At 34.3% G+C, this 27,948-nt stretch overlaps 1 protein-coding gene across 1 annotated transcript in view; it reads left to right on the top strand.

Moving 5' to 3' along the window:
* Positions 1-3,673: 3,673 nt before the first annotated feature.
* The window catches only part of LOC121419196 (zinc finger CCCH domain-containing protein 14-like), a 50,224-nt gene continuing 25,949 nt past the window's right edge, over positions 3,674-27,948 (top strand). Inside the window, exons 1-11 of the mRNA XM_041613552.1 lie at positions 3,674-3,774; positions 7,266-7,308; positions 8,763-8,877; positions 9,780-10,521; positions 11,408-11,532; positions 12,112-12,279; positions 12,860-13,239; positions 13,830-14,034; positions 14,481-14,781; positions 15,661-15,814; positions 16,733-16,835. Of these exons, the coding sequence (XP_041469486.1) occupies positions 3,739-3,774; positions 7,266-7,308; positions 8,763-8,877; positions 9,780-10,521; positions 11,408-11,532; positions 12,112-12,279; positions 12,860-13,239; positions 13,830-14,034; positions 14,481-14,781; positions 15,661-15,814; positions 16,733-16,835 (2,372 nt within the window). The 5' untranslated portion in view covers positions 3,674-3,738. The remainder of the gene's footprint in view (positions 3,775-7,265; positions 7,309-8,762; positions 8,878-9,779; positions 10,522-11,407; positions 11,533-12,111; positions 12,280-12,859; positions 13,240-13,829; positions 14,035-14,480; positions 14,782-15,660; positions 15,815-16,732; positions 16,836-27,948) is intronic.

Genomic DNA, 27,948 nt, shown 5'->3' on the forward strand with positions numbered 1-27,948 from the left:
CTTAATAATCCGAAACGTCCGCTTGGTATATATCCTTGAAAAGAAAACATGAAACTAAAAATGGCAGTGATCGTATATACAGATGATATAATATTTTTCAAATCTCCGCAGACAACATAGTAGGGTGGGTCTTCAAATTATTATGGTACTTCGGTGGTGGAGAGGAAAAGTACCCCCGACTTCTCTATGAGCTTACAAGTTGGATGCATGCACCGCCGAAGAACTATTGAAACAAGAATTTTGATGAAATGAAAATATCAAAAGAAGAAAGATGAGGAACATACCTGAGTATAAGTAGGAGATGATAACTGTCACTAATAACATTATTCCCAAGACAAACCATATTGACCAAATAGTGGGCCTAGACATGATTATCACCACAGAACTCTAAATCAAGTATGTTTAAATAGTTTTATCATCAAGCTGCTTATGAACACTCACTTTATACTGCTCAAACATTTGCCAAAGGGTCAACAGATGGATTCACAGGGAAGCGTCTTCAGCTGAATAAACAAAAAAGTGAGGATCTATATCAATCGAGACGGTTCTAGTTGATCAATGTTTTCATCCCGTATCCCTGCATTATAATTATTTTCTCATCTCCCTTATCACATTACACGGCCGTTAGGGAAAGAAGGTGGGGGAGGAAGGAGGGGGTTCGATAATCGTTAGAAAAGTATGCCCTCTCGAATATTTGTGCTTTTGCACTTTTACAAGCTGAAATATGAATTGTTTAACTTATAGACCATTTATGACAAATTGCCCCTCTTCTCTTTCGATGAAAGCGGTTTCATTACTTATTTTGTAGGTTTTTAATGAATTTAAATATTCTGTTTCAAACTAGTAGTCTGGGGAAGTATATTATAGGTATGTTAGTCAGGTCATTGTATATGCACAAAGTAGATATTTTATGTTCTGATTGTCAAATTTTCTCTGATAAAAAATCCTTTAAAAATAGACAAGTTCAGGTCATTGAACTATATTGAAAAATCAAGTTGACCAAAGTTTCATGACCACTGGCAAAATAGTTGTGATTGTCCTTTTCTCAAAACTATTGCTGCAATGATATGCTTACATATTATGAACGACAAGAAAATTGTTAAAAGTGTATATACCTGAATGAACGAATTGATATCAAAATACTTTCTCTTGGATTCCCATCTATACAAGATTCATAATCTTTTACATGTTTTAGTTGACGGAATGGCGCATGTTTGACCGCGTCTCACAATTCACACTCTCTCCTATCATCATTTCTATGATAGAATTTACAAAGTTTAATCAGCTAATGTTTATTTTGAGTACCAACAGGTGTGTCAATCTATCGATATTGGTGTTTGTCGTCAATAATTTCACTTCTTATGACAAAGTTGTTGTTTAGGAATAGTTGAAAAAGGATAACATATTGAAGTGGAAAAGCATATAGACCGACATGATGATGGTGATGACGATGATGGTGACGACGACGATTGTGGTGGTGGTGATGATGATGATGATGATGATGGTGATGATGATGATGATGATGATGTTGATGGTGATGATGATGATGATGATAACGACCATATAGACGGATTCATGTGTTTTCCAGGTCTGACAAGAGGACCTGGCGTGGACGCAGGGACAGGTAGGCACATGCAGGAACACGCCCTATAGAATCATTCAGCCCAAATAATGCATCAGTTGTTTACTGCATTTTTTTTCATAATTATTGCCCCGGTTTCCTTTTTTTCAGAAAAAAATATTATGTTGAAAAATTAGATTTGGGAAAAAAGGCCTAGTGGAGCTATTTTCTACAAATCAAGATTACGAAGTGTAACCGAAAAATCGCACCCGCCGGGCCCATTGGCTTCGTTGGATTGGACGCATTTTTGTCCCACTCGCTCTTGATTTGTAGAAAATAGCTCCACTAGGCCTTTTTTCTAAAAACTAATTTTTCAACATAATATTTTTTTCTGAAAAAAAGGAAACCGGGGCAATAATTATGAAAAAATGCAGTAAACAACTGATGCATTATTTGGGCTGAATGATTCGGTTCCCCGTCAGTAATACATGATGAGAGAGGGCAGTATAGTGTATATTGCACAGAGATATATACTTATACATCTCTATGGTCTATTGATAACTCTGGCAGCCGTCTGGTAGCCGTAACCTTTTCACAGAAAAATCCTAATTCCTTTTTTATGCAACGCTGTTTACTATATCAACCTTACTGTAGTTATTTTAAAACAGAATTTTAAAAATGTATAAAATCTTAAACAACAAAATTTATTTTTTAGTAGTTAATCATCAATAAATCAAGCATGGTTAAACAACTACTGAAAGGTTCACATGGTAAACATTATGTGTAAAATTTTAAAAAGCATTTTTACTGTGTAAAGAGAACCCTCATGTGCTTCCCCTCCCATTTGACGTGAGAGTGGAATTTGTCCCTTCTTCTTCTTTTTTATTTTGCTTAATTTTTTGGGGGGTGACAAATTTCGACGGCCAATTAAACTGAAAAAGGCAGAATTGATCACTTTTCCGTGACCCACATTACAAGATTTTGTTCCGCCCCTTCTGAAGACCTAGTAATACTTAAAATCTAATGATAATGAAAAAGAAACATTATGACAATGTGATGTCAGACAGGTCGCTGGACTAGTATTGTAAAAATGTGCATAAGAATGTGAATAATATTGTTATACGAGAGTCATTTGGCTCTGATTGAGACGTGCGTGCCTCCCTATACGCTGGTATTGAGATGTACCCAATATGTATATATTTGATTTATGTCGAATTTGTGTATTGGCAAACAAATCGTATTGGTGGCGTTAGAAAAGGGAAGAAAAAATGAGAAAACTTGTGAGAGAAGACTTAGGTCTAGTCTACCCAAGAAAAATGTTGATTTGAATCAATAGAGAAAAATCCAACAAGCACAACGCTGAAAATTTCATCAAAATCGGATGTAAAATGGGAAGGTTATGACTTTTTAAAGTTTCGCTCATTTTTCACAAACAGTTATTATATGCACAACTCAGTGATATGCAAATGACAGAGTCAATGATGTCAATCACTCACTATTTCTTTTTTTTAATTATACAATATTTCAATCTTTACATATTTGACATTAAGGACCAACTTTAATGCTTCATAAATGTTAAAACAATGGTAATACCAAATGTTCAGGGAGGAATGGAACTTTGTTTCATAGGACAATAAGGAAAAAAAATGAGAATATTTCATATTTCATATCAGATAAAAAATGTTTTCCACTCAGAAATACTGAGTGGATAACATCATCAGTCATCACTCTCTTCATTTGCATACCAACCAGTATTTGCATATAACTGTTTTGTGAAATTAAGCGAAACTTTAAAATGTCATTCTTATTTTACATCAGATTTTGATAAAATTTCTATGTTATATGCTTGTTGGATTTTACTATTTTATTCAAATCAATTTTATGTTGGGGTACGTGGACTTGTTCGAAAGGGAGGGGAAGAATTATTGACATATAATTTTTCTTCTTCTTTTCATTTGTATTTTTCATATTTTTGTTTCATTCATTGTCATTATTTTTCTGTTCTGCCCCCTTCATTGTTATTGCCTTGTCAAGAAGAAAATCTCTAAATTTTTTCTTCCTTTTTTTTTCGTTTTCATTTTGTCTGTTTCTGTGCATGTCGTACCGAAATAGCAACGATGATCGGATGACGATAATATATTTTATATAAAAAAAGACTGATTTTAACGACATCAATCATGGAGATGGGGAAAGCAATCAGTCAGAAGATCAGGGTAAGTTGGCGATTGGGAGACTTTTTGTATTTATGAATGTGGTTCATCTAATTACAATCGGATTTTTTACTGTTATTTTGATGCAAAATGCTGGAAAACCCTCTGCCGCGGCTTCGCCTTGGTCCTACATATTCATGTTTGTGTGTGCGTTTGTACATGTGTGCGTTTGTACATGTGTGCTACAAATATGATAACTTAATATCAAATATGGTAGGCCTTAGTCTTAGACAGGAATAACCGTCGTTTCTGGGGATTTATTCAACAATTTCTGACATTTTACTGTAATCCCCATTCACCGACGGTAAAGTGTCCGTGTGGGCTCCCATTTGTTATAACCCCAGCACCTTTGTCCGACCAGAGTCCAAAGTTTGAGGTTCTTTTTACTTTTACACATCGAGGTTACAATCTAAGGATATTTAAACTAAACATTCTTAATATTTAAATATTCAATTTTACAAAAATTTAAACGATATAGATGAAAATGCATGAAAATTATACTTTACCGATGTTTAGTTGGGTACGACACAGGAAAACAGGTCAAAATGGCAGCCAAACTATGAAAACGAACGCGGAGAGGGCGTCAACAATGTACGAATGTGATATCGATATTGGAGAAAATGGCTTAGATGACAGATTTCTCAATCATCCAGTGGATTTTTTTATCAATAAATCCGGTCCAAGGTATGCAATTACTTAAATTATTTGTATTTCCCTGAATTTCATAATTAAATTTCGCTCAAAAAACAGTTTTAAATCGCGATCTATAAAACGCTAGTTCACTATACGTTGTCTGTAGCCACGGACCCCCAACCACTTCAGTCTATGTATGGTGAGTGGAGCCAACGCAGTTCAGCGGAACAACCAAAATACAGAGACTGAAGCTTTTGGTCTAGGTAGGCCTAGGCCTAGTGCCATTGCAGCATTGCCACTGCTAGACAGCTGGCAGCCGCCTGTTTCGAGGAGTTTTTAACATTTAAAAAAAATTCTCCTTGTACACAGACAGCTCGTTATCATGCAGCTACCATTAGGGGACTTGCAATGCAAAATCCCCCCGTCGGGGCTCTTCAATTTTTGTCTTATTTTTAATTTAATGAATAAAAATTTTGAGAATTAACGCAACCAAAATGCAAATTAATATTCCCTCTTGGCATTAATTGCCAAAAAACAGAGAAAAATCAAGTTAAAAGGAACAAAAACAGTGACTTACCTTGGCTGTCGCGCAAATTCACTTCCCCGTTTTATCTGATCCTACATAAACATATGGCCATCGAGTCCCCTGTACAGATCGCGCTATAACCAGATAACTGTAGCTGTATTTGGTGAGTGAAGCCAACGGAGTTCAGCTGAACAACCAACATAACAGAGACAGAAGCTTTTGGTCTATGCCACTGCCAGTGGCAGTGGATCGAAGACCCTAAATTCGTATGATTTGCCAAATTGATATTACCGAACACAATCATAGCAAATACTAGACAGGAATAACTGTCGTTTCTGGGGATTTATTCAACATTTTCTGACATTTTACTGTAATCCCCATTCACCGACGGTAAAGTGTCCGTGTGGGCTCCCATTTGTTATAACACCAGCACTTTTGTCCGACCAGAGTCCAAAGTTTGGGGTTATATAACACATCGAGGTTACAATCTAAGGATATGTAAACTACAAATTCAAAATATTTAATTATTCAATTTTAAAATACTTTAAACGATATAGATGAAAATGCATAAAAATTATACTTTACCAATGTTTAGTTGGGAAAAGCACAGCTAATCGATCCAAATTAAGGCAGCCAAACTATGAAATATTTACAAACGAACGGAGAGGGCGTCAACAATATACGAATGTGATATCGATATTGCATTCTACCAGCACACCTACAAGGCAATAATACGATACGATACACTCACGAAGACAAACGATAATAGTTATAATCGTGATATATCGAGACATTAACGATAATGACGTCATTCAAGATGGCAACTTGCATGAAAAACCGTCAGGTCAGGAGAAAATGTCTTAGATGACAGATTTCTCAATCATCCAGTGGATTTTTTTTCAATAACTCTGGTCCAAGGTATGCAATTACTTAAGTTATTTATATTTCCCTGATAATTAAACTGTAAATTTCGCTCAAAAAACAGTTTTAAATCGCGATCTATAAAACGCTAGTTCACTATACGTTGTCTGTAGCCACGGACCCCCAACCTCTTCAGTCTATGTATGGTGAGTAGAGCCAACGTAGTTCAGCGGAACAACCAAAATACAGAGACTGAAGCTTTTGGTCTAAGCAAACACATAATATTCTCATGAAAGTCACCAAACTTTCACTGTAAATACCTACAAATGCCAACGAAATAGACTAGATCAGTGTTTGTTGAAATTGGTTTCTTTTTTTACGATCAGCTTCCGATCGATCGGACACCTCTCGCTTGTGAAATGTTTTGGTCACATCACTTGATTTGAAAAGGTATTGTATATTACCGAAGATGGGAAAAGTTGTGAAAACAGCAAAATCATGGGCATGACCGGTGATCTATTTTAATCATATTTTATTGTATTGAGAATATAACATTGTATAAAGACTAAAGAAAATGTCTTTTTGAAAATTTTTCATCTTACAATTCAAGTTCCCTGGCTTTGGAAGGATTAGATTCTAGAATATAATCTATGCTAAGTTTTAAGTGTATGAAATTATTTATGACGCATATAATGCATTCTTTTATGATGCGTATAATGCATTCTTTCGTTCTGTAATAAAAGGATGGTCGGTATACTAATTACAGTGAAAGTTCCAATTTTGCCCGTCCTCTATGCACATTGATATAGGCAGAATCCCTGGCTTCGTGGAGAGTAAGCTAACGTTAGTGAATGATTTTTAGTGTCTAGGAGCCTCCTGGCTATCTTTCGTGTTACTGATTTCTTATGATGCTCCGTATGTGATGCTTTTAAAAGTAATTAATAGCAAACATAATTTATCCATTGAAGTGAATGAAAGCTATTGCTCACATATGATGTAGTATTCATGTATAAAGTGTACAAAAATCAGTTTAAAAAATTAGCTAAATAATGTTATAGTTATATAAATTGTCAAAAGTTGCCTCATAATAAATGGACCAAACAAAAGACAGTCCTTGCAAAGTTTCTTTTTGGGTTTCCGTTGGTGGTGCTACGCTAATTTAATTATAAACCAGAATTCAAACCATCGTTGAGTTTTATAAATTTGCCCATATTCATCATATGCGCCATTCTCTTGATTATTTGATGAAATACTGTAAAATCCATAATTACCATTGTACTAAATTGATGCCTGTTTTTGTGTTGCCATGATTGAGCTTGCAATTTTCATAAGTGCAATGTTTTTAACAGTGGACATGACTTTAGAGATACCAGTAATATTTTATTCATATATTATTAAGCTTTACCTGTCTTTATTTTTTTTTCAGTCAGAAAGCAGATTGTTGTTTGGAACTTTTTTCTTTCTTTTAATACAGGAAGCCATAAGAGCTAAACTGATTGACCTGGGAAATTATGTTGGTAAGTAATATATTAGTATTCATCATCAGTGGATTTACTGCAAAATATTTGCAAGAATGTTATAATGTAATCATGCACAATGTTATTCAACAATTCATTGTTCAATAGCTACATATATACAAAGTATTGAAATTGTAAATTAGCTGGAATGCTTTTGTACCTTTGCCTGTTATACATTGGATGTCCATCTGTATGTTTCAATTGCAATTAATAAGGAACTACTTGATGGATCAAGTTCAAACTTGAGTCATGTATGCAATTTGGTCTGATTGGTTTTAGGGATTAACAGGTCAAAGGTCTCGTAACTCACAAAATACTAGAATGCCATTTTAGACACTATCTTTTGGTTTGGCCAATGTACGCATAAAGGAATTTATGTACATGTAGGAGATCTGGATAGAGTTTGCAGTCATAAAGTCAAGTTAATACAGGTGTTACATGTATGTACATGAAATTTTTCTCATTGATGCATTTTCATTCAAGACTATTCAATGGATAAACTTCAAACTTGGCAGTTATTGGAGTGTGGTGGAGCTGATTAGTTTTGAGGATTGCTAGGCCAAAGGTCAAGGTCGTAGAAGTCATTATGTGCTTGAATAAGGGCTTGTTGTAAGATGGATCATATTAAGCATTATAAAGAAAAGTGATCGAATCTGATTCAAGAGTCACTAGGTCAAAGGCAAAATAGATCATGGATCATTGTTTGAATAAGTGTATCCAAGACAAAAAATCAGAAGTAAACTCTGACACTGTTCTCATATTTTCTGAAACTAGTTTACTGGAAATAAATTCAGGAAACCAATTTGGAAGATCGCTTTGCTAGCGTTACCATTTGATCAGCTGAAAGTGGTTTTCAAAACCCTTCACGTAAAATGGCCTCATTGCTAGGGAATGCTCTCAGTGGGGGTCACATGTTTCGCACAAAATTCGAAACTGCAGTCTGCAGCATAGACATTCTACACACAATGTGTGGAGTAGCGCACTCAAAATGTGCGAAGATCGCTTCCTGAAGAACGGAAGTGTCCTCACACTAAAACCAGTTTAACGAGACAAAGCAACCTTGAAAACTACATCGCTAGGTGTCTTTCCGAACCGTTTTGGAAGATCACTTCCAAGACCGCTTCGACCGTTCTCAAACTAGTTTCCAGTAAACTAGTTTTAAGTTGGTAATGAGAACAGGGTCTCTGTTCATGAATGCTTGTTAAACAGACAATCTGATTAGATAACGATATATGTATAAATTCGTTAATTGTATATTGTGCAGTGTATTTCAGATATGGCAAAAGCAGAGTCATACATTTTGACTGCATGCAGTTTAGAATTTGTGCAATACATTTTGATAATATTTCAGCCAAATATTTAATCATATACTGATAGTGATAATCTATATGGAGAAAACAAATATAGTTCATGATTAAAAGAGATGAGGCACCTTGATATGTTTCTAATTGCAGATGAAGAGTTACCAGACTACATCATGGTGATGATTGCTAACAAGAAAACAGAAGCACAGATGAAAGATGATCTTACTCTCTTTTTGGGTACTAACACAGATAAATTTTGTGGATGGTAAGATTAGCTTCAGATTATTTGCAAAACTTCTCTAAGTAATATGAAACTAAGTAAAAATCAAATTCAAGTAGTCAAAATGCAGTATTTTCAAAATTGGTTTTTGTGTTATTGTCATAGAAAAAAAACTAAAAAAGTATTACAATAACTTTTTTATTAGTAAAGAAGTATTCCAATGACATTGCAGACATAAAAACAATAAATACAAGAAGTTTATCAATAAATTAAAGGGAGTCTGTGAAATCATAAATCCAAATCCTAAATTCCTTGTTCCTATGCTAATTTACATGATCCCCCATCCAAAATTACTGAAAGACATGTACACTGAAATTTGCCTACAAAGTCAATCATACATTTTCTTAGAATATGTTAGTCTCAATGGTTATTCATTTGGTGTATGTCAAAATTATGTTTAATCTTATCTATCAATTTCTGCAGATTGAGATAACAAGAATTTGACTACTTTATTTTGTCATTTATATTGAAGAATAAATGATCAAGGTATGATTTTAAAAAGACCTCTTATTATTGTACACTTGCATTAAATTGACTAGAAACTGAAAATAATAGATGAATGCGTGACATTCATTTGATTATATTCCATGTTAACAAGGAGGAGGATAAGGTGGATTATTGATTTTCACTAATTTGTTCTTTTGCAGTCTTAACATGTTGTTACAGCACTGTGAATATCCTACTCTTATAAATTATTCAAGGATTCAAATTATTGCTCAAGATTATAATGTAATTATAGTATATTTGTAAAAAGGTAAAGAAAAATTAATTTAGCACTGTTGAATAGTCAGACTTGTTGATTTGTAGAATGAATGGGAGCCAGATTGAGGTCTGCATGTATGCCAATGTGTAAAGTTTCTTGTGCCTCTATCATTGTTACTATTAAGGCTTCAAGGTGTCCTCAATAAGCTACAAGCAGCAAGAGATGAACAGAAGGAGAAGAAAGAAAAATCTAAAGACAAGAAGAAAAAAAGTAAGAAAAAAGATGAAAAAAAAGAGAAAAAACACCGGTCTACAAGTGAGAGCAAAGCAGATGACAATGGAGAAGGGAGCAAATCATCAGCTGAGAAAGATATTGTACAACAACCAAAAGAAATGACCCCATCAACTGAAGTCACGAAGATCAGTGAACCTGTTGATGAAGCAAGTCAGAAACCTGCACAGGCTGCTCCCGAAACCATCACAGAAACTGCTACTTCTTCAGAGTCTGCACCAGCACCTTCCTCAACTCAACCTGTAATATCCCTCATCCCAGACACTAATGATTTCTTGGATGAAGAGATTAAGATGAATGAAGCAGCAAAGAAACCAGCTGCTACCGACTCTGTAAAGCCTACACAAGTGAAAGGCAAGGTCAAAGTCCAGACTATTGCATTGCAACCACAGACATCACCCAAAGAGAAAGCCAAAGAAGTCAAGGTGGTGCCTAAAGCAACAAGGGAGCATTCTCTTCCCATCACTGTTACTATGGGTGGAGGGAGCTCTAGGATGCAAGCTAAAGTTAGTCCAGAGTCTGCCCCTGCTAGAGGCTCAGTCAAGTCACGCCTTGGTGTTCCTGCCATCAAGAGAAAAACAGAAATGGAGGGGAAAAGGACCTTCACTACAATGTCAACAGTAGTCAAAGTACCAGTAAGTCTTGATTTTGAAACCGGAAATTATTAAAATCACATGGTTTTGATTTTTAGGGGGGAAAAATCTCCCTTTTATAAGCTACATGTAACCTGATGTAAAACTAAAAATACAATTTTTAGGGTTCCATGACTTACGCTCTGGCGACATTTGCATTGCTATAAATTCCAAACACTAATCGAATGACTCACTTTAATCTTGGCTTGAAAACTACATGTATATCCTCCCTAAATCTAACCCTAAACCTAACATGAAACCCTATTTCAACCTTAAACCTTACCCTACATCTTAGAAGGAGTAAAGCCTAGAGCAATTGTCGCAGGAACGATTGTTGTGTTACCTGTGTTAGACACCCAAACTTTCAGAACCAGGGTATTGTCTATGTTGAGGAGGGGTTATTGATTCTCCTTATCCCTTTTTATTAACTTCCTGTGTATCATTTTTACCTCACAAGGGTGTATTGATTTTTTTCTTAGAAAATACACGTATGTACATTAATTTTTCCCCTTAGAGTTTATGAAAGTGAATGTATCCTTAATAGGACTGCCTCTTTAGGTCATAAAAGAGATCAATTTACACCAAATGTAAAATGGACCACTAAACTATGATCTCATGTTTTACTTGAAAGGTTTGAAATAGAGACCGAATGCATAGTTGCACAATCAATCATACATGCCATGTATACAGAAGTATAAATACCTAGAAATATTGGAAAATAGAAAATCAAGTACAGAAAGTCTGTGGTTGTTCCAGGGCAAATAGGCTTTGTATGGTAAATATTTTGTTATGCAATTACAATTGAAAAAAAAAGTCCTCTGGTGTAAAATGGTGCAAATGAAGCACTCAAAGACTTAACTGATTGTAATTGTGTGTCTTATTTTTGTAGATTGTTTCCATGAAAAGGCCAGGTCCAGGGTCTGTCATTGGTCAAGTTATTGAAGGCAAAGATGAGGATTCGGATGATGAACCAGTGGTCAAAAGAGTAGCCAGCACTGTCAAGCCACGAAGAAGGTACAGGCTTGCTAAATCAATACCTTAATTTAGTTTATTGTTTCTAGTATTCTTCATAAATAATTACTTTTGTAAATTATTTTTCCATGAACATGGGGGCTACATGAAATAATTGTAACAAACAATTATTTCATTAAAATGTCTTTAAATTCAAGGTTAGCTGTTACCATATTGTATCATGAAATCAAAGCTGAAAAAGTGATCACTCTGAAGATCACCAACACAGATAAGTACATGTGGGACAGAGTGTTATTTGCTTTTATAAAAAACCTTACACCTGAATGGATTGCTCTTTACTTACATTTTCTCACATTTTCTGCCAAAATTATTTGGCACATATTTTTCAAACATAGAAACATGAGGTGGTCATTTATTGAATTTGTTCAAACACATTTTTATATAATTGCTACAATAACTGGCATTTGTATGTAATTAACTTATCATAATAACATTGTTTTGATTTCGTCTGTATTGCTCTACTTTTGTCCAATTCTGCTTTCTGCATGTATGTTTAATTGATATTGTATCTAAAAGAAATAAAATTTTCTTTTTTTAATAATTGCTTTTTTGTTTCCACAGACAACCCTTACCAAAGACTAAACAGAACAGCATGGCATTGTTAAAGAAAGCTATGACACAAGCGCAGGAGTCAACAAGTGTGTTTCCAGCTGCCGGTCAATTTGCGGAACCAAGGAGAATGATTGTTAGATCTGCTAGCCAGTCGGGAACTATGAAGATAGTTGCTAGGTATGAATTAGTTTCAACATGGTTACAGTCCTTGAGAAAAATTCACTTTGCAAAGTGATTGCTTCTATTTTTCTTGTAGAAGTAAGGTTAAAGTTTGCTCTTTTAGTTCAATATAGAATACACATCAGATATTAGAGGCCAAGTCTGCACATACAGAGAACAATTTGAATGATAAGAAAAATAAAACAAAATCAAACAAAATTTATATTAAAGTCGTGTGTTGTTTTTTTTTGCTCAATTTCATGAAACAATTCACAACATGGCCTTCTGCAGGTACAACCAAAAATTTCATACATCCATTATAACTTCATTTACATTGAGGCAAAGTATATTACTTTCCCTGAAAATGTAAAACTAAATTTAATATATTTCAAAATCAGCTAATGCAAATAAGATATGTGTTTGTCTTGCCATAGTCTTTCTTAAGAATTTGCTTTCTTTAACAGCTTCATTAACGTCCACACTCCCTTCATTCAAACATATAACACTATTCTCATTTAAATGTATCCTATTAAGAAATACAGTAAAAGTAGCATGACAGTATCTGTATTGATATCTTGAGCTCTTCTATCGCTTGTAGGTCTATCCCAGCTGACAAAGAGCCTTCCAGCCAGACACAAGCAGCACCTAAGAAAATGTTTGCAGTAGCTGTGAGGGAGGCAAGCAAGTCTGAAGTCACTCCCAAACCATCAACAAAAGCCTCTGTGACTGTCAGACCTCTTGGCCTCATGTCAAGATCCCGTTTTAAGGAAGCCAATGAGAGAGACTTTGATGCACATACCTACCAAAGAGTTGAGAAGAAGGCTGAAGCGGAAGAGGAGGAAGGGCAGGAGGAGGAGCAGCAAGAGAGTGTAGAAGAGAATGTGGAAGTGAAGGAAGATGATGACGTTGAAACGGAAGTTGAATTAGAAGGATCGGCAGCAGCGGACAGCACAGAGGAAAGTGAGGAAGATGATGATGGTGGGTTACATTACTCATATCTCAAAAAGGAAAATGACATAACACAGTATCTAATGGGATAGTCTCCCCATTGGTATATCTTAGTGTCTTAGGGCTTAAATCACTCAAAGGCCATGTATTCCCTATTGATTGGACTTGGTGCCCCTGTAATTGACCTTTCATATGTTTGTGCATAATAGGAAGGAATAGCTTTGCCCTAAAAGTATTGCAATTTAAGGCCTGGTGTCTTTGTCTTCATCTTTATTTTTTTGTAAAGAGAGCTGGAAGTTGACACACAATGTCACTAGATGGATTGTTATGTCATTAAAAAAGAGTGAATTTCCCCAAAATATGGAACACAAGGTTTTATCACTCCAATCACATTACTTGTGTTTTTATATCATTAGTTGAATAATATAGTGGTTTCTTTGTCAAAAATAATCCCAACCTCTCAGCCGGATATTTCGTTTTATTCATGATTGATGACATGGTTCTCAGAAATTTTTCAGCTGAAATCATGAATCATATCTAAGATAATAGAATCTCTCAATCTTAATCATATTCATTTTTGTTAACAATCAATTTCTTGATGAATGTATTCATAAATGCAGATCAACGTCAGATAATCAATACGATGGAAACAGATAAAGGAGAAGCGGTAGTTGTTGTGGAATGTGATGAGGAAGATATGAAGGTTGTAGAACTAATTGAAGAGGATGAAAGAGTGATGGAGATACAGGAACCAGTATATGACACCAGGAATACCACCATAGTTAGACCTCTTCAGTTTGATAGACTCACATCTCTTCAGAAAAGGTAAACAGAAGTTTTACTTTGTTTGGAGAATGATGTAGCATTCTTGAACAATGTAATTATGCCTCTGTCCACCATAGATGGTTGCTGGAAGCATTATATTATTGGATCCTCTGTCTGTCCATCCTTTATTTAGATTTTGTATTTGGCAAGAGTAAAAAATCATTATTGCATGCTATCTAGAATACACTCTGCATATTAAATTTGATTTGTTTACATTTACCAGACACGTAACCCCAAACATGAGTTCCCTCATAACAGTAACAATTAATGATAATTTGTTTTCATTAATTTACTTTTGTTGATTAATTTAACAGTATCAAGTATTCATGATTATTTTATTTCAATACCAACACTGAGAAAGACACCTTCACAGCCCTTCATCCTCAAACCCTCTTCCAAATGGGATAGCATTAAAGGGCATGTTTGTATTAATTTGATTTCATCAGAGAGCCACCTCAGCCTCAAGTCTATGAAACCCCATCTCCTGCACCAGAGGACTCCAGCCCCCGATTTATCGTCACCATGGAGGGTAAAAAACAGAGGTCTAATATTCGTCCCAATGTCAGAGGTACAGCCAAACAAGCACCTGCCATGTCTACTCAATACCGCCCTACACCCATCTCCCAGCTGGACCCAAATCAACGATTCCTTCTCTCTCAGTATGAGCCAAGTGAAGAGATGGAGATGGATTCTTTGGAAGAAAAAGGATTTAATTACGAACCAGTTCAACCAATGCAATATCAGCAGGTACTTCTATTAGATTAGGGGCTTGTCTCATAAAAAGTTGTGATGGATTCATACCGTACTCAAAGTGAAATTGATCTTACATTCAAACTGAATTTGATATGAAGTTCTGATTGAGAATGATCTTTAATTCAAATTGAGATTGTTTTCAAATTCTAACTTAGAGTGATCTCAATTTAAACTGAGAATGATCTCAAATTCAAACTGAGTTGATCTCAAATTCTAACTGAAAAATGATCTCAAATTTTAACTGAGATTGATCTCAAAATGAGTTATAAAGAGATATAAATTGAGATCAATCTCATTTTTATTTTTTTCATTCAATCTATCACAATTCATTTGTAAGATGGTCTATGATATTTAGTAGTAGAAGCAAAATTAATTTGTCCACATATAATATTGAGTATGAAAATTGAAGTATAACGGAAAAGAAAAACTGATAATGACCATGAACATATCTTGATTACAGAAAGCAGTTATCGCATGTGTTGTAATATCATCCAGAAATAATCACACACTCGTTCAGATTTGTCTGAAAATGCTTCAGAACATTTTAATTCAGTGTAATATTGGTCATTGATTTTTTTTTTATAAAATGAATAGTATCACAGTTAAGTTCTTGTTTAATATCATTCAACTTTCTTTTCCAATTTAACTGCTTGCTTTTTCTAAATTCATCTTGTTGATTTATTAATGTTTGAGATGGCACCTTCATCAAAATTGAAACTCTTTTTTTTTAGAATAAATCTTTTCATCTGTTCTTTGAAGAACAAATCAGACTGTGTGTTTTTACAGTAATTTATTAATACATACCTGCATTTATATTCCTTTGATTTTGCTGACCTGGTTGTATTTTGGTTATTTTTTTCCTTTTCATTATAGGTGATTATAAAAAAGAGCTCATCACTGATAGGGAAGGAGGTTCCAGTAAAGCAAGTTGGTCCTAGTGAACATCAGCCAGTGAAAGATTCTCTATATTCACCTCCTCAACCCCAGATTGCACCTGTAACATTCTCACTACAGGAGTCTGATGAAGGTACTTTATCTCAGTCTACATTAAAGATCTTTGTTTTCTTTTTATTTTAAATAGCAAATTCTGTGTTTTTCTTTGTTCTGAAAAAGTCTAGATTTTCTGGTCACAAAACATAACATAGAGCATTAGTAAAAAAAGGTAGAATCTTTGTAAAACGTAAGTTTTCCAGTATATAAAGCTTGGCAAACACGTTGACAATAGTCTGATACAAAAGACAATCCCCAGTGGCAGTTTTTGTTACAACATATCCACACCAAATCCTGTTACATACAAGGAAAACAACAAGTAATGCACACACACAAAAAAAACAGTTTAGATTATGCAAAGTATTTAGAAATTTTGTTTTAGATTTTTGTTAGTATTAGTACATTGTCCATTACTGTATCAACATTGTATTAATTACAGATCCCCTAAGCCAAATGACCTATAGATTTTAAGGGCAAAATAACTAGAAATCCCAACTGAATCCAGATAAATGCTGTTTCTATTTCCAAATGAACCTTTTACTTTTATCTTTTTTAGAAGACTAGGATAGATGAATAGTGGACAAAATATTCAGAATCTTAATTTATTCTCTCTTTCTTGACAGGTTATTTGTGGTGTCAAATTAGAATAACTGAGTGAAGAGTATAATCTTATATGGTATATGGTCAAATAAAATTAGAATAGCTCAGCGAAGTATATAATCTTATGTGGTATATATGATCAAATATAATTTTCCTTTCATTAGATTATTTTCCTCATTCAGACATTCCTACCTTGAATTCATCTGTTACTTCAACTAAAGATGGTATTGTAGTTGCTTAGAAAAAATCACTAAAACTTGAATTATTTGTCATACTTTTATTCTATTTGTTTCCTTTTTGAGATATTCCCCAAACTCATGAATGTTGTGTTTTCCTTTCTTATGCCTTGTTTTAGAACATATTGAAATGGAAGAGAAAGTAAATGAGAGATGTAAGTTTTGGCCAGCCTGTAAGAATGGCAATGATTGTCCCTTCTTTCATCCAAGTACACCTTGCAGGTAAGATTCATGCAAATATTTTAAAGACAAATGACACTTGACTGAAGGGTGTTTGTCATTCAAAGGGGAAGCTTAACCTTAAAGGGGTGCTCCAGGCTGAAGATATGTATATCTCAATAAATAGAGTAAAATTCACAGAGCAAAATGCTGAACATTTGATCAAAATCGGATAACAGATAATGAAGTTAATTAATTTTCAAAGATTTGCATTATTCCAGTGAAACAGTTCTGGGCATGTCTTCATGAATATTCATTAGATGGGCTGATGATGTCATTTCCCCACTTGTTCGTCTGTATTTTGTTATATGGAATTAGGTTTATTAAAACATTTTGTACCAAGAACTTAAACAATTGAACTGACAAATGATAAAGTGCATTTTTTTTTTGCTGCTGCAACATATTTCACCATAGTGCAGACACATCACTTAAATATTTATGAAAAAATGAAACAATTATGATTTCATGTAATAACATAACAAAAAGGAAAGTTGGGATGTGACATCATCAGCCCTCCTAATGGATATTCATGAAGATATGCCTAGGATTGTTTTACTGGAATAATGCCAATCTATGAAAAATTATGAAATTTGTAGCATTTTGCTCTATGAATTAAAATACTGTATAAGCCGTTATTTACACGAATTGCCGATCAGCCTCAAATTTAAGAACAGGCGAAAATATTGACACATTTAATAGCCAGTATTCCCAACAGCAAAGCTTTGTTACTGAGAACATCCTGTGTAGTGAAAAAATGAGACATGCACTTCTACATGTTCAAAAAATAAGGTTTAGAAAGTACAGTTAGTGATTCAAAAAGTTAGCTAAAATTTCACTTTTTTTATATCTCAAACAAAATCAGAGCCTTAACTATTTTCTAACATAATTCCATCGATATTTATTCACCCACTCTAATATTTCAATGTATTTTCCATGAAATAAATTGATTTTATTGTCGTCTGATTGACTATATACACACGTTTTGGCAGCTATATGCATACTCATTAAAATTCATAAGTCACATGACAAAAACTTTTAGAAATGTGTAAGATTCTGTTCACAAAATTTAACATTTTTGCAATGAACCAACTTTTTAAAAAGTGAATCTAACAAAACACAACTTAAAAAGGTAACTCTTACAGATCAAACTGTGACATGAATTTTCAGATCTAAAGGTACAAAGAAGTGAAATTTAAGCCACTTTTTTCCACACTTTGTAACTGTTTTTACCAGGACAAATTTATGTACAAAAGACACATCAGCATGGGTACTGGGCGTTGTGGCGTGCGCCAGTAATCCAAGCTGTGGGGAAGTTACAAATTGATGCAGAGGTTCGAGCCCTGGTCACATCTTTCAGATGGTGACGTTAAAGGTCGGTCCCAGACGTAAATAATCTTATCTGATTGATACACGTCTGACAAAACTCAAATACACACACACATACTTTGTGGAGCATAGTGTTGCACATGATTTGCACTAGTTAGGCTTCTTTGAAACGCTGTGGAATTGTTTTGTATATCTTCCGATTGCAAATTTAATAACCCGTGAAAATGTTGGGACCCCCACAATTTGCAAAAAATTATGTACGTGTTAATAATAGCTTGTACAGTACTCTATTTATTGAGATATAAATATCTTCAGCCTGGATCATCCCTTTAAATTCATGATGATTTTGAAAAAAAAGGGCTAGGTGAAGTGAAAATCCACTAACCCTTGAATGAGAGGAGTGTAATCCTTTCCCAGTCAAAATTGTATGACTGCACTACATCAATGTCGCACTAAATGTAAAGTTTTTTTTCATGACATTTTTGTATATCAAGTCTTGCGCATCTTTGGTACAAAGTTTAAGAACATCAGAACTTACCCATCAGAGACTTGGTCTGAAAAAAGTTGAAATAGGGATGAGAATGACTATTACATGTGAGCGGCTCCCCCATGTATCATTTAATGGTAATTCAATTAGGTACCATTTGTCTCGCCCACCAGAGGTGAAAGCGAGACTTAGGGATTCAAATGTCGTCTGTCCGTCACAAACATGTAATGACACATAACTCCACAACCGTATGTCGCTTTTCAACCAAACTTGGATGGTAGATGGACTTGGGGGACCTGCATGTTAGGCTGCTGCAGTCTGAGGTCACATGGTAAGGTCAAAGGTCATTTTCAGGTCAATGTTAAAGTTTACATGCAAGACTCTCTTATGACACCTAACTCCCCAACCGTTAGTCACTTTTCAACCAAACTTGGATGTTAGATAGACTTGGGGGACGTGCATGTTATGCTGCAGTCAGAGATCACATGGTAAGGTCAAATTTCATTTCAGGTCAACATTAAAGTTTACGTGCAAGGCTCTTATGACAAGTGTTATTGCATCCCAGTCATTTCACAATGAAGTTTTGATATAATTTTCTTGCGTGCCCTCGCAAGTCATGATATTTCTGGTTATTTTCATAAGTGGGCGAGACACAAAATTGCTTTTGCCTTGTTGAAAATTTATGAATGATTTTACCTGTGTATTCCATATAATCAATTACTATACACTCTCCTATGAAAATGAAAAAAAATCTAGCATCGTGTGCCACTAAAATACAGATTAAATTTATAGAATTTATGCTACACCAATTATCTATAGAGTATTGCTCACATGATTGATGTCACAAAAATGATTTGTAATATATTTCAATACATTTTCTTTAAATCATTTTTTTTAATAATATATTTGTCTAATTTTCTGCTTTGAATACAACTAACTTGATATTATCATAGAATTTTTCTTTGGTATAATTACACAATGGTTTGATTTTTTTAATTTTAATCAGAACTTTTTAAAAATAAAAAAAGAACATTTAAAAGCCAATGCATTTCAACAAAATTTTGGCTTGGCAATGGTCGGCGTAGTGTAGGTTTGAAGTATGTTGTTAATCGATGCACAATTTACAATGAACCATACAAGACATGTTATTTTGTGGATATTTTTAAGATAAAATTTGCATGACAAGGTTACCACTCGTAGGGTCAAAAGCAGTTGAACAGTTTTTGAATTAATATAAAATGATACACATCTAGAATCTTGCATTTTTTGGAAAAAAAATGCAGGTTTTATAAATGTGAAAAACATTTAGATTGGCAGATCTGGGATTTTTAAATAGATGGGGCACTGATGACAATTTATTTAGATTTTTCTATATTGCACCTCTGCCTGGACCCAACCACAGGGGTAGAAACGCAAGTAAATTAAAGATATTCATTGTATATAAGCTTATGATAATGCAGGTGAACATTTCTGATTCTAAGGGATGAACAGTGGTCAAATTTTGTGCAAACTTTGTGATTGGAAAAGACAAATTGTACGTATATGTCTTGCCTTATTTCAATTAAATTGATTAACATTTTGGATCTTGCCTGAATTCCATAATTCGTGATATAAATGTCATCCTCAGTCTATATATTAAATTGTTCTTTCTGCAAGATAGGTCAAGGTCAAGTCTTGTTGTATAATACTTCTATACTGTATTGTGTAGGCCCATGATGCTGAAACTTCATTTTTCCCCTCTTACATGTATATCAAAAGCCATTGCTTATTTTATCTATTTCACCCTTTTATACTTGAATGTAATATAGTGTGAATTTAAAGAAAACATGTATTTTATTCTATTAAAATTACTCATTTATTAATTTTTTATATCAGTGTTCTTAAATCTTATTCATTTACATGTATTTGTTTATTTATTCATTTATTTTTTTATTATCTAAATTTATTCTTTTAATATTGTAATATTCATTGATGAATTATTATTATTTTTTTTTTTTTGGGGGGGGGATTTCAGAAATCATGTTGAATTGTTGAATTACACTGTATGCCATTTTCTTGCATTCCTATATTCCATGCTGTTTTGTTAGAAATGTTCTACACTTTCGTGTTGGTGAGTTTGTTGTAGATCATTAAACTGCCTGGGGCTTGGGCATTTATTGTCATTTCAACTGCTATACTATCACTTGTCATGAGAATAGAGTAGTATAACCCTTTTAAAGGGGGGAGGGGAGGGGGGATGTAGTCACCTTTTTACTAATGTGGACTGACAGTAATATTTGCACAAATTAAACGGGGGGGGGGGGGGGTCAAATCTGCATGACTTAAAAAAAATCAGATGTAGATAAAGGTCAGATGCGCCATGTGTAAATCACATGAACTAAACTCTTGAATTTGATTCATTTTCAGTAGACATGTTTCTCATTGTCTTCCAATGGTGATTGATTTTGAAGGAAATATTGCACGACATTGAAAAGGCAATGTTTGTGAACTTTGTGTCATTATGCCCATTAACTTATTAAGATGTATTGGTATCTGTCTTAAAGTAGCCAACATTCATCCATCTTAGTACTGCAGCCTTGAAGATCTCTCATAACAGATATTTTTAGTAAGGAATACATTTATGTTCTTGTTATTTTGAAAAGGGAAGAGTGATGCAGAGCTGCCAAGTAGTACGGATTTTCCGTATAATTTAGTACTGAAAAATGAGAAGAATACTGATGGTTTGATGCAAAATACTGATTTCTCAAGTTTCAGTTTTATGTGTTGTCCTATGGTATTTCTTCGAAAATACTGATTTCCTCACAAAAATACTGATTTTCAGCTTTAAAAATACTGAAAAGTTCTTGTTCAGGTTGGCAGCTCTGGTGATGTGTTGTGTTATTTTATGGTAGGATATTATGTAAACACAAACCAAATAATTGAATATTGTGTTTAAGTAGCATATTCCATAAAGGACATGATTTTTTTTAGAGAGATTCATAATCATTTGTTATTCTAGAGAAAAAAAGTAAGAAAGTTTTACATGAATATCACTTAAAGGCCTGGATCCATAGTAGAATATTTACCAAATTATGAATTACAGTCAAACCTGCCTATAGATAGTGACCACCAAAACTGATTTCCATAAAGGAAGATTGTGTGTATAAGTAACTGTCTAGACTGCAGTCATCTGTCTATAAAGGCCTCATTTTATGTTTCCCTTGGGTGGTCACAATAGACAGGTTTCACTGTACTTGTTACTTGCCCATTTTATGATGTAAGATAAGATTTATTGACTCTATCGACCCCCTCTCGGGGTATGAGAGTACAAACATAAAAACATTTACAAAAGATATACAAGCATAATAAATGTGAACATACATGTAATAGTATATAAAAATATTCAGCTTATATAGAATACAGAGTAAATACAACATGTAATGTACATGAATGATATAAAACAGAACATAAGAGTTTAATATGGATTGTATAGATTAAATAAACAAAAACTAGTATCATACTTGAGCTATTTTTTGGTATATTTTTATTTCATTTTTTTTTTCTTTGATTTTGTTTTTGTTTGTATTTTAAAACGTTTTACAAGACTAGCCTGTCTGGTCGTTTGATTATCCTACCGCTACGGGTATGTACAATTATGTTGGTATTACTTTTGTTATTAGGCACATTGTCCTCAATATTTGACCTTGGAGACTGGTTGAATTTCAACATGATAGTTCTGGCAAATTTTGCTATTTTTTTAAGCTGGCAAGTATCAGCAGAATTAAATAACTTAGATATTTTTTTTATGATATAATATTAATAGTAATAATTATACTTGCTTATATAGCACTTAATACTTACTTTGTCAGAAGTCTCTAAGCACTCTACAGTATATGCAGCATAATATTGATATTGATGAAGAAGTGAAATCCTATAGTATTTTCCATTGAATCTGTATTATCAACATAATTAGATTACATGTACATGTAGCTATTTTCCAATTTGAAAATGTTTAAGGATTAAGGGGAGAGTGGTGTATAAGGCCCCCCTTTTTCATAATTCCAATCACATCTTTGTAATGCATAGCTCTTGATTAGATGTCTAACACTAAGTCTACATTAAGACCTATATTTTTCAATAGAAATATGAGAACTTATCATTCTCATTTGCATATTAGTGAGCATTAAAGATTGTTGTCAAGGGGCCTTATTTCCCCCATAGAAATTGGGCAAAATGAGGACCCTTGATTAAAAACTATTCTGTGCTATATTCAAAGTAAAGAATGATAGTTCAGTTGATTTGATACAATCACTGAACATTTACATGGAACAATCACAGGATTAAATTTTAATAATTTTCTCAAAGGCCCCCATTTAAGGATTTATTAATCCTATCAAAAGTTATGAAAAAATACGATTGTTTTATTGTGTTTTCAAACTGTCACAGACTTTGTATAATTAATTAACTGTGTTACTACATGTTTTTATTCAAAATGGACACTTTCAATGTAAGCCTACATAAGCAAGTATGGAGATGTCTACATCAAATTTTACTGTTTACCAGATGTATCCATACAGTGTTAACTATGTTTTAAAAACTTTTAATCCAGGGGCCACATTTGCCCCAACGGGTATGTTAAATTCATAGGCTTTCAATCAGAACAAAAGAGGGAAAGTGGTAATTTTTACTACAGTACTGGCATGTACACTTTTGAATGCCTTACAAAAGTATTAAAACTAACATAAAATTTAATACACATTACTGGGTTGGTATAGTACTTGCCACTCTTAAGTGGCGATGCTTCTTTCAAAATTTTGATTTTAAGGTGCTGCTGCATTTATTTGTATGGGCTAAGGAACTGTCTCAAATACCACACAAATAGCAATCCTTCGACACTGGTACTTTATTCATGTACTTGAGCAGTGAGCTAACAATTAACTGGGGGCCTTTTTTACCCAGGGCTTCGATTAACCTACTCCCCACCAAGCTTCTTAATCTTTCTCTTTCAGTATGTTTTGTCTTTACTTATTTATTGTGTAAGTACTGTGGGATATCTAATGTTTGGTATGGAAAATGGACAAGATTATCAAGAGATTCCCCCCCCCCATTGGAGAGGGCATGTATTTTGTAGAAGAATAATTATTTTGGAGCAGCCTCCCCACCCCCTTCCCCCTCATTCTATTGGTTCATAATTTGTGTACCTTCCTGAATACTGATATACCTGCAAAACTGAGATAAAATCTGCCTGTTGACTAGAATAAGATGGTCCCAGTACAAAACTGGTGATTTGTAGAAAAACAAGGAAGCTTTTAAGAGATTCAGGAAATTCTGTAAAATGGGGCCTAGCCTTTAAACAAGGCCCAGTGTCTGTATTGATATTTATATCATATACCTACTGACTGGAAAAAAGACTATTCACAAAAGCCGAGTGAGTGCGAGGATTTCGAGCTCGGTTACAGGGCCGTTAGGAGCCTGATTTTGATTTCTTTCTTAAGTTAACCATTGTTTCAGAATCGAAATCGCTACCTGAAAGGTAGCGGCCAATCAGCAAGCGTTTTGCTTGCATCAATGAACCCCGTATGTATTATGGCTAGTCTTAGATTATACCTTTTGAGATAATTACTAGTTATTCATAGGAAAAATAAGCGTAACATATTTTTGTGAATAAACTGATGTGATTTTTAAGAGTAAGTGAACTTGTTTTGCTTCTTGGTAATATAGTTCTTGTGATATGACTGTATGGAGTAGTAAATTTGTGTGTTATCATTCATGTGGGTCTATAGTACAAGTCTACAGTGCCTAGACTGTTGCTTTATGTGGAATGAACCTGGCCAGATATGATTAATTGAGTAATTGAGGTGGGGTTATTAAGACTGCTGGTTCATATGCCCTTTAACACTCATTCAAAAGAATGATCATTAACCAATCAGAATGATTCTTTAGTCCCCTAAATCAGCACTTGATCACAAAAAACTTGTTAAGGCCTATTTACATCTTACAGCTGATTTGAACATTCATTTTCTAGAAACCACAGAAAGACGGAGTTTGCTTTTTTTTGGGAAACAGTTCTGTTTTGTAAATTTGATTGTAAACAATAATTTGACTTAAAAAAAAATAACAAATTTGCCCTCATACCAGCCCTGTCTGCATCGCCAACAGATCGATTTGATATCTTTGTATATCAGTGTATCATAATAAAAAAGTCCTGAAATTAACTTTTCTATTCACCTTAACATAGGGTACTTCTGAAAATGTGTGTATAAATTCTCTCGGTGTGACAGATTTATTTTCATCCTTCATTGTTTGTTGTAATGTACAGCATTACATTCAACAAACTGGACATAAAGGGTTGATATGTTGTACTGTGTCTCAGATATAGAAGTGTAATACTTGTTACCGTAAACTTCAGCTTTTACACACTAATTTTTTTAGTTGCTATATGAGGGGATTCATGCCTAAACTACATGTACAGATCTTTTAACCAACTAACATATTCCACAGGTGGTTTAAAGGTCAATTAAAGAAAGAATGTTGTTGAGGTCCCATGGTAAGATGTGTCCGCTTTGTTCTGAATAAATTTGAAGATTGATCTGTGGCAATTAATTTCTTATTTTTCTTAATGATAGGTGTCTACATAATGAAAACACACGCATGACAATGAAATACCTTTGCCTTGTTTATTCACAGGAGTGTTTGCAACTCCAGGGAAATCTCTTAATAGTACTCTATTTTCTTGAATGCTAATTTCTGCTTCACCTGTCTTGCAGATGAGGATTTCAGTTTCTTTGTAAAGACCTCAGGGCAGATTTCTCGTCAAGTATTGTGCTTTGGCTAAGTTATATTGTCTCCATGGCTTTTTTTTTGTTCCTCTTTCGATAGTCTGAATTTATTGTTTGATGAAGTACTGAGGAAAGCCCCCCCATCAGAAAAGGGAAGATTAATAACAGAAAAATAAAGTTGAATAAAAAACGTATGTTACAAAGTAAAAAAATGCTAACAGGTTTCTTTGCTTGTGCTAATATTTGTTAGAATTTTTGTAAATATTCATATTAAACATACACAGCAACTAGAGAGATGCCAAACTCAACAATCATTGATACTTCTGTAGTTAGAAGATATGATACAATTATTTAATAAGATAAGTGTAGGCCTTATCTATCGTAGTATGTATAACAGAGTCTTTAGCCAGATAGCAGCTTGGCCTGTCAATTTATGTCGGAGCAAATGCATGTACAATAATCTACTGTGAGGTTTCTATAATTGTACCAGTACAGAGAGGATCCTTAGATTATTAATATGGACATTTGTAATGCACCGGTATCCATCATAAAAATGTGCTTGTTGCACAGTAAAGAAAAGAAAAAAATGGAAACCTCAAAAGGGGGAAGAAAGTTGTGTGAATAACCTTTTTTCAGTGAATTTTTGGTCAGACAAGAAATAGATGTCTTTTGGAAGTTTATTCCATAGGAATGGCCAGCATATTGACATGATCGACCCCCCCATGAATTATGATATCGTGGTATGTCCAGCAAGTAAGGATGAACTAGCAGACCTTATAGTTGCGAGAGGAATTGTAAGGAATTACCATGCAACAATTGTATTGTGGTGCAGTTCCACATACTGAATGAAAAACAATAAAAAACAATTCTATTTAGTTTTTATTGAAATGACAAGATATTTGATGTATGATGACAAGAGGAAAGTGTGATACTTCAGTTGGTAGTGTTTAACACCAAGTTGGTGCTCTAATGTCCCTTAGTTAAAGGCTTTTTTTTAGTTCCTGGTTCATCAGAGAGAATTGAGCCATTTTTGCTTAATAATTAAGCATTTCTACTTTCCCAACAGTCACATATTATACAGATATTGCCTACCTAGAGTTTGAATATAACGTTTCCTCTCCCTGATGGAGTTATATTTTTCCCAAGGGATTATATTTTGCCCGAAGCGCGCAGCGCTGAGAAAAAATATCTCCCGAGGGAAAAATATAGCTTCGGAGGGGAGTTGAAATGTTAAAACAATAGACCAGGCAATATCTGTTATATTACATAGTCTATGTGGATTCGCCATCTAGAGATTGCATTCATCATCTGGCTTCAACCCGAAATTCTTGCTACAGCTCTGATCCATCTACGTTATGATTTAAAATATTTTGAAAATACATCAAGCGCGTTCTTCATGCAATCGACGCGTTAACACTAGCGCTCACACCAAACTACCTGATTACGCAACTTGTAAGCACTAAGCAGCGAGTGACGTCACCTTAGTGAATATAATGCTGCAATTGACAATACAACGCAGTTTATATATTCATTGATGTCAAAACCTAGAATATAACAAATGCGATCCTCGCAACTATGGTCACATGATGCCGTATTGACCTATCACTGATTTGAATCTTCATAACCTATGTAATATAAATAAATAACCACCAAGAATCACCACTAATATCTAAAGTAGATGTCAATGTAGTGCATGGTTTAGTGCACATTTGTGTGAGCTCACTCAGTACACATATTATGTAATTCAAGATTAAAATTTGGTTGTTATATAGACTATCCTTTGTGGGACTAGGGATAGGTGTGCGCTGGTTATATATTTTGACTATCTTGGTAACTAATAGGTGTACATACTGCATTGAAGTCATATCTGATTAAATATTGGATAGGAAACATGTGGAGATCCAGAGCTACCAAGTCTCACGCATTCAGGGTCCCTCTCACGATCTCACACACTGCACCCTTTTCTCTCACTCATCGGGACCCGACAGAGAAAAAATAGCATTATTCGCTAGATTATACGCACTGGCCGACCGCCTTCACATGCCGTCGCGTCTACCTTGGCAGGCGAGACGAATCGAGTGCAGTCAGCGCACAGCTAGTACATGATACAATGAATCGCGTGCGTGCATCGCATGGTTTTGTAGTATGGATCGATATCATGATGAAGCCCATATCCTTTTCAAAACGTACAAGTGTAAGTACTGGCTACGCGCACGCACATAGACGCCGAGTCATGAAAATCTCACCCGTAACATTTTTTTGAACTTGGCATCTCTGGAGATCTCCTTTTTTTTAGGCACTATGGCAATACTGCACCTTAATGCTCTTTATTGGGCAACTGCTGTTGGAAATGTACTTAACATATTTGTTTTGCTATTAAGACAGATAAGTTATGAAAAGAAAATCATGATATGTTGTCTGTATTTAATTTGCTCATTTTAAAGTAACAAAATATGTTTAGAAGGGGAATGAATAGGAAAGGGGGTAATAAGAGGGAGCATGAAAATTATATTGGGAGCGAGTAGGGATGTAGTCTTTGTCATGG

This window comes from Lytechinus variegatus, chromosome 7 (assembly GCF_018143015.1).
Source record: "Lytechinus variegatus isolate NC3 chromosome 7, Lvar_3.0, whole genome shotgun sequence".
In the NCBI taxonomy this organism is placed as follows: Eukaryota; Metazoa; Echinodermata; class Echinoidea; order Temnopleuroida; family Toxopneustidae; genus Lytechinus; species Lytechinus variegatus.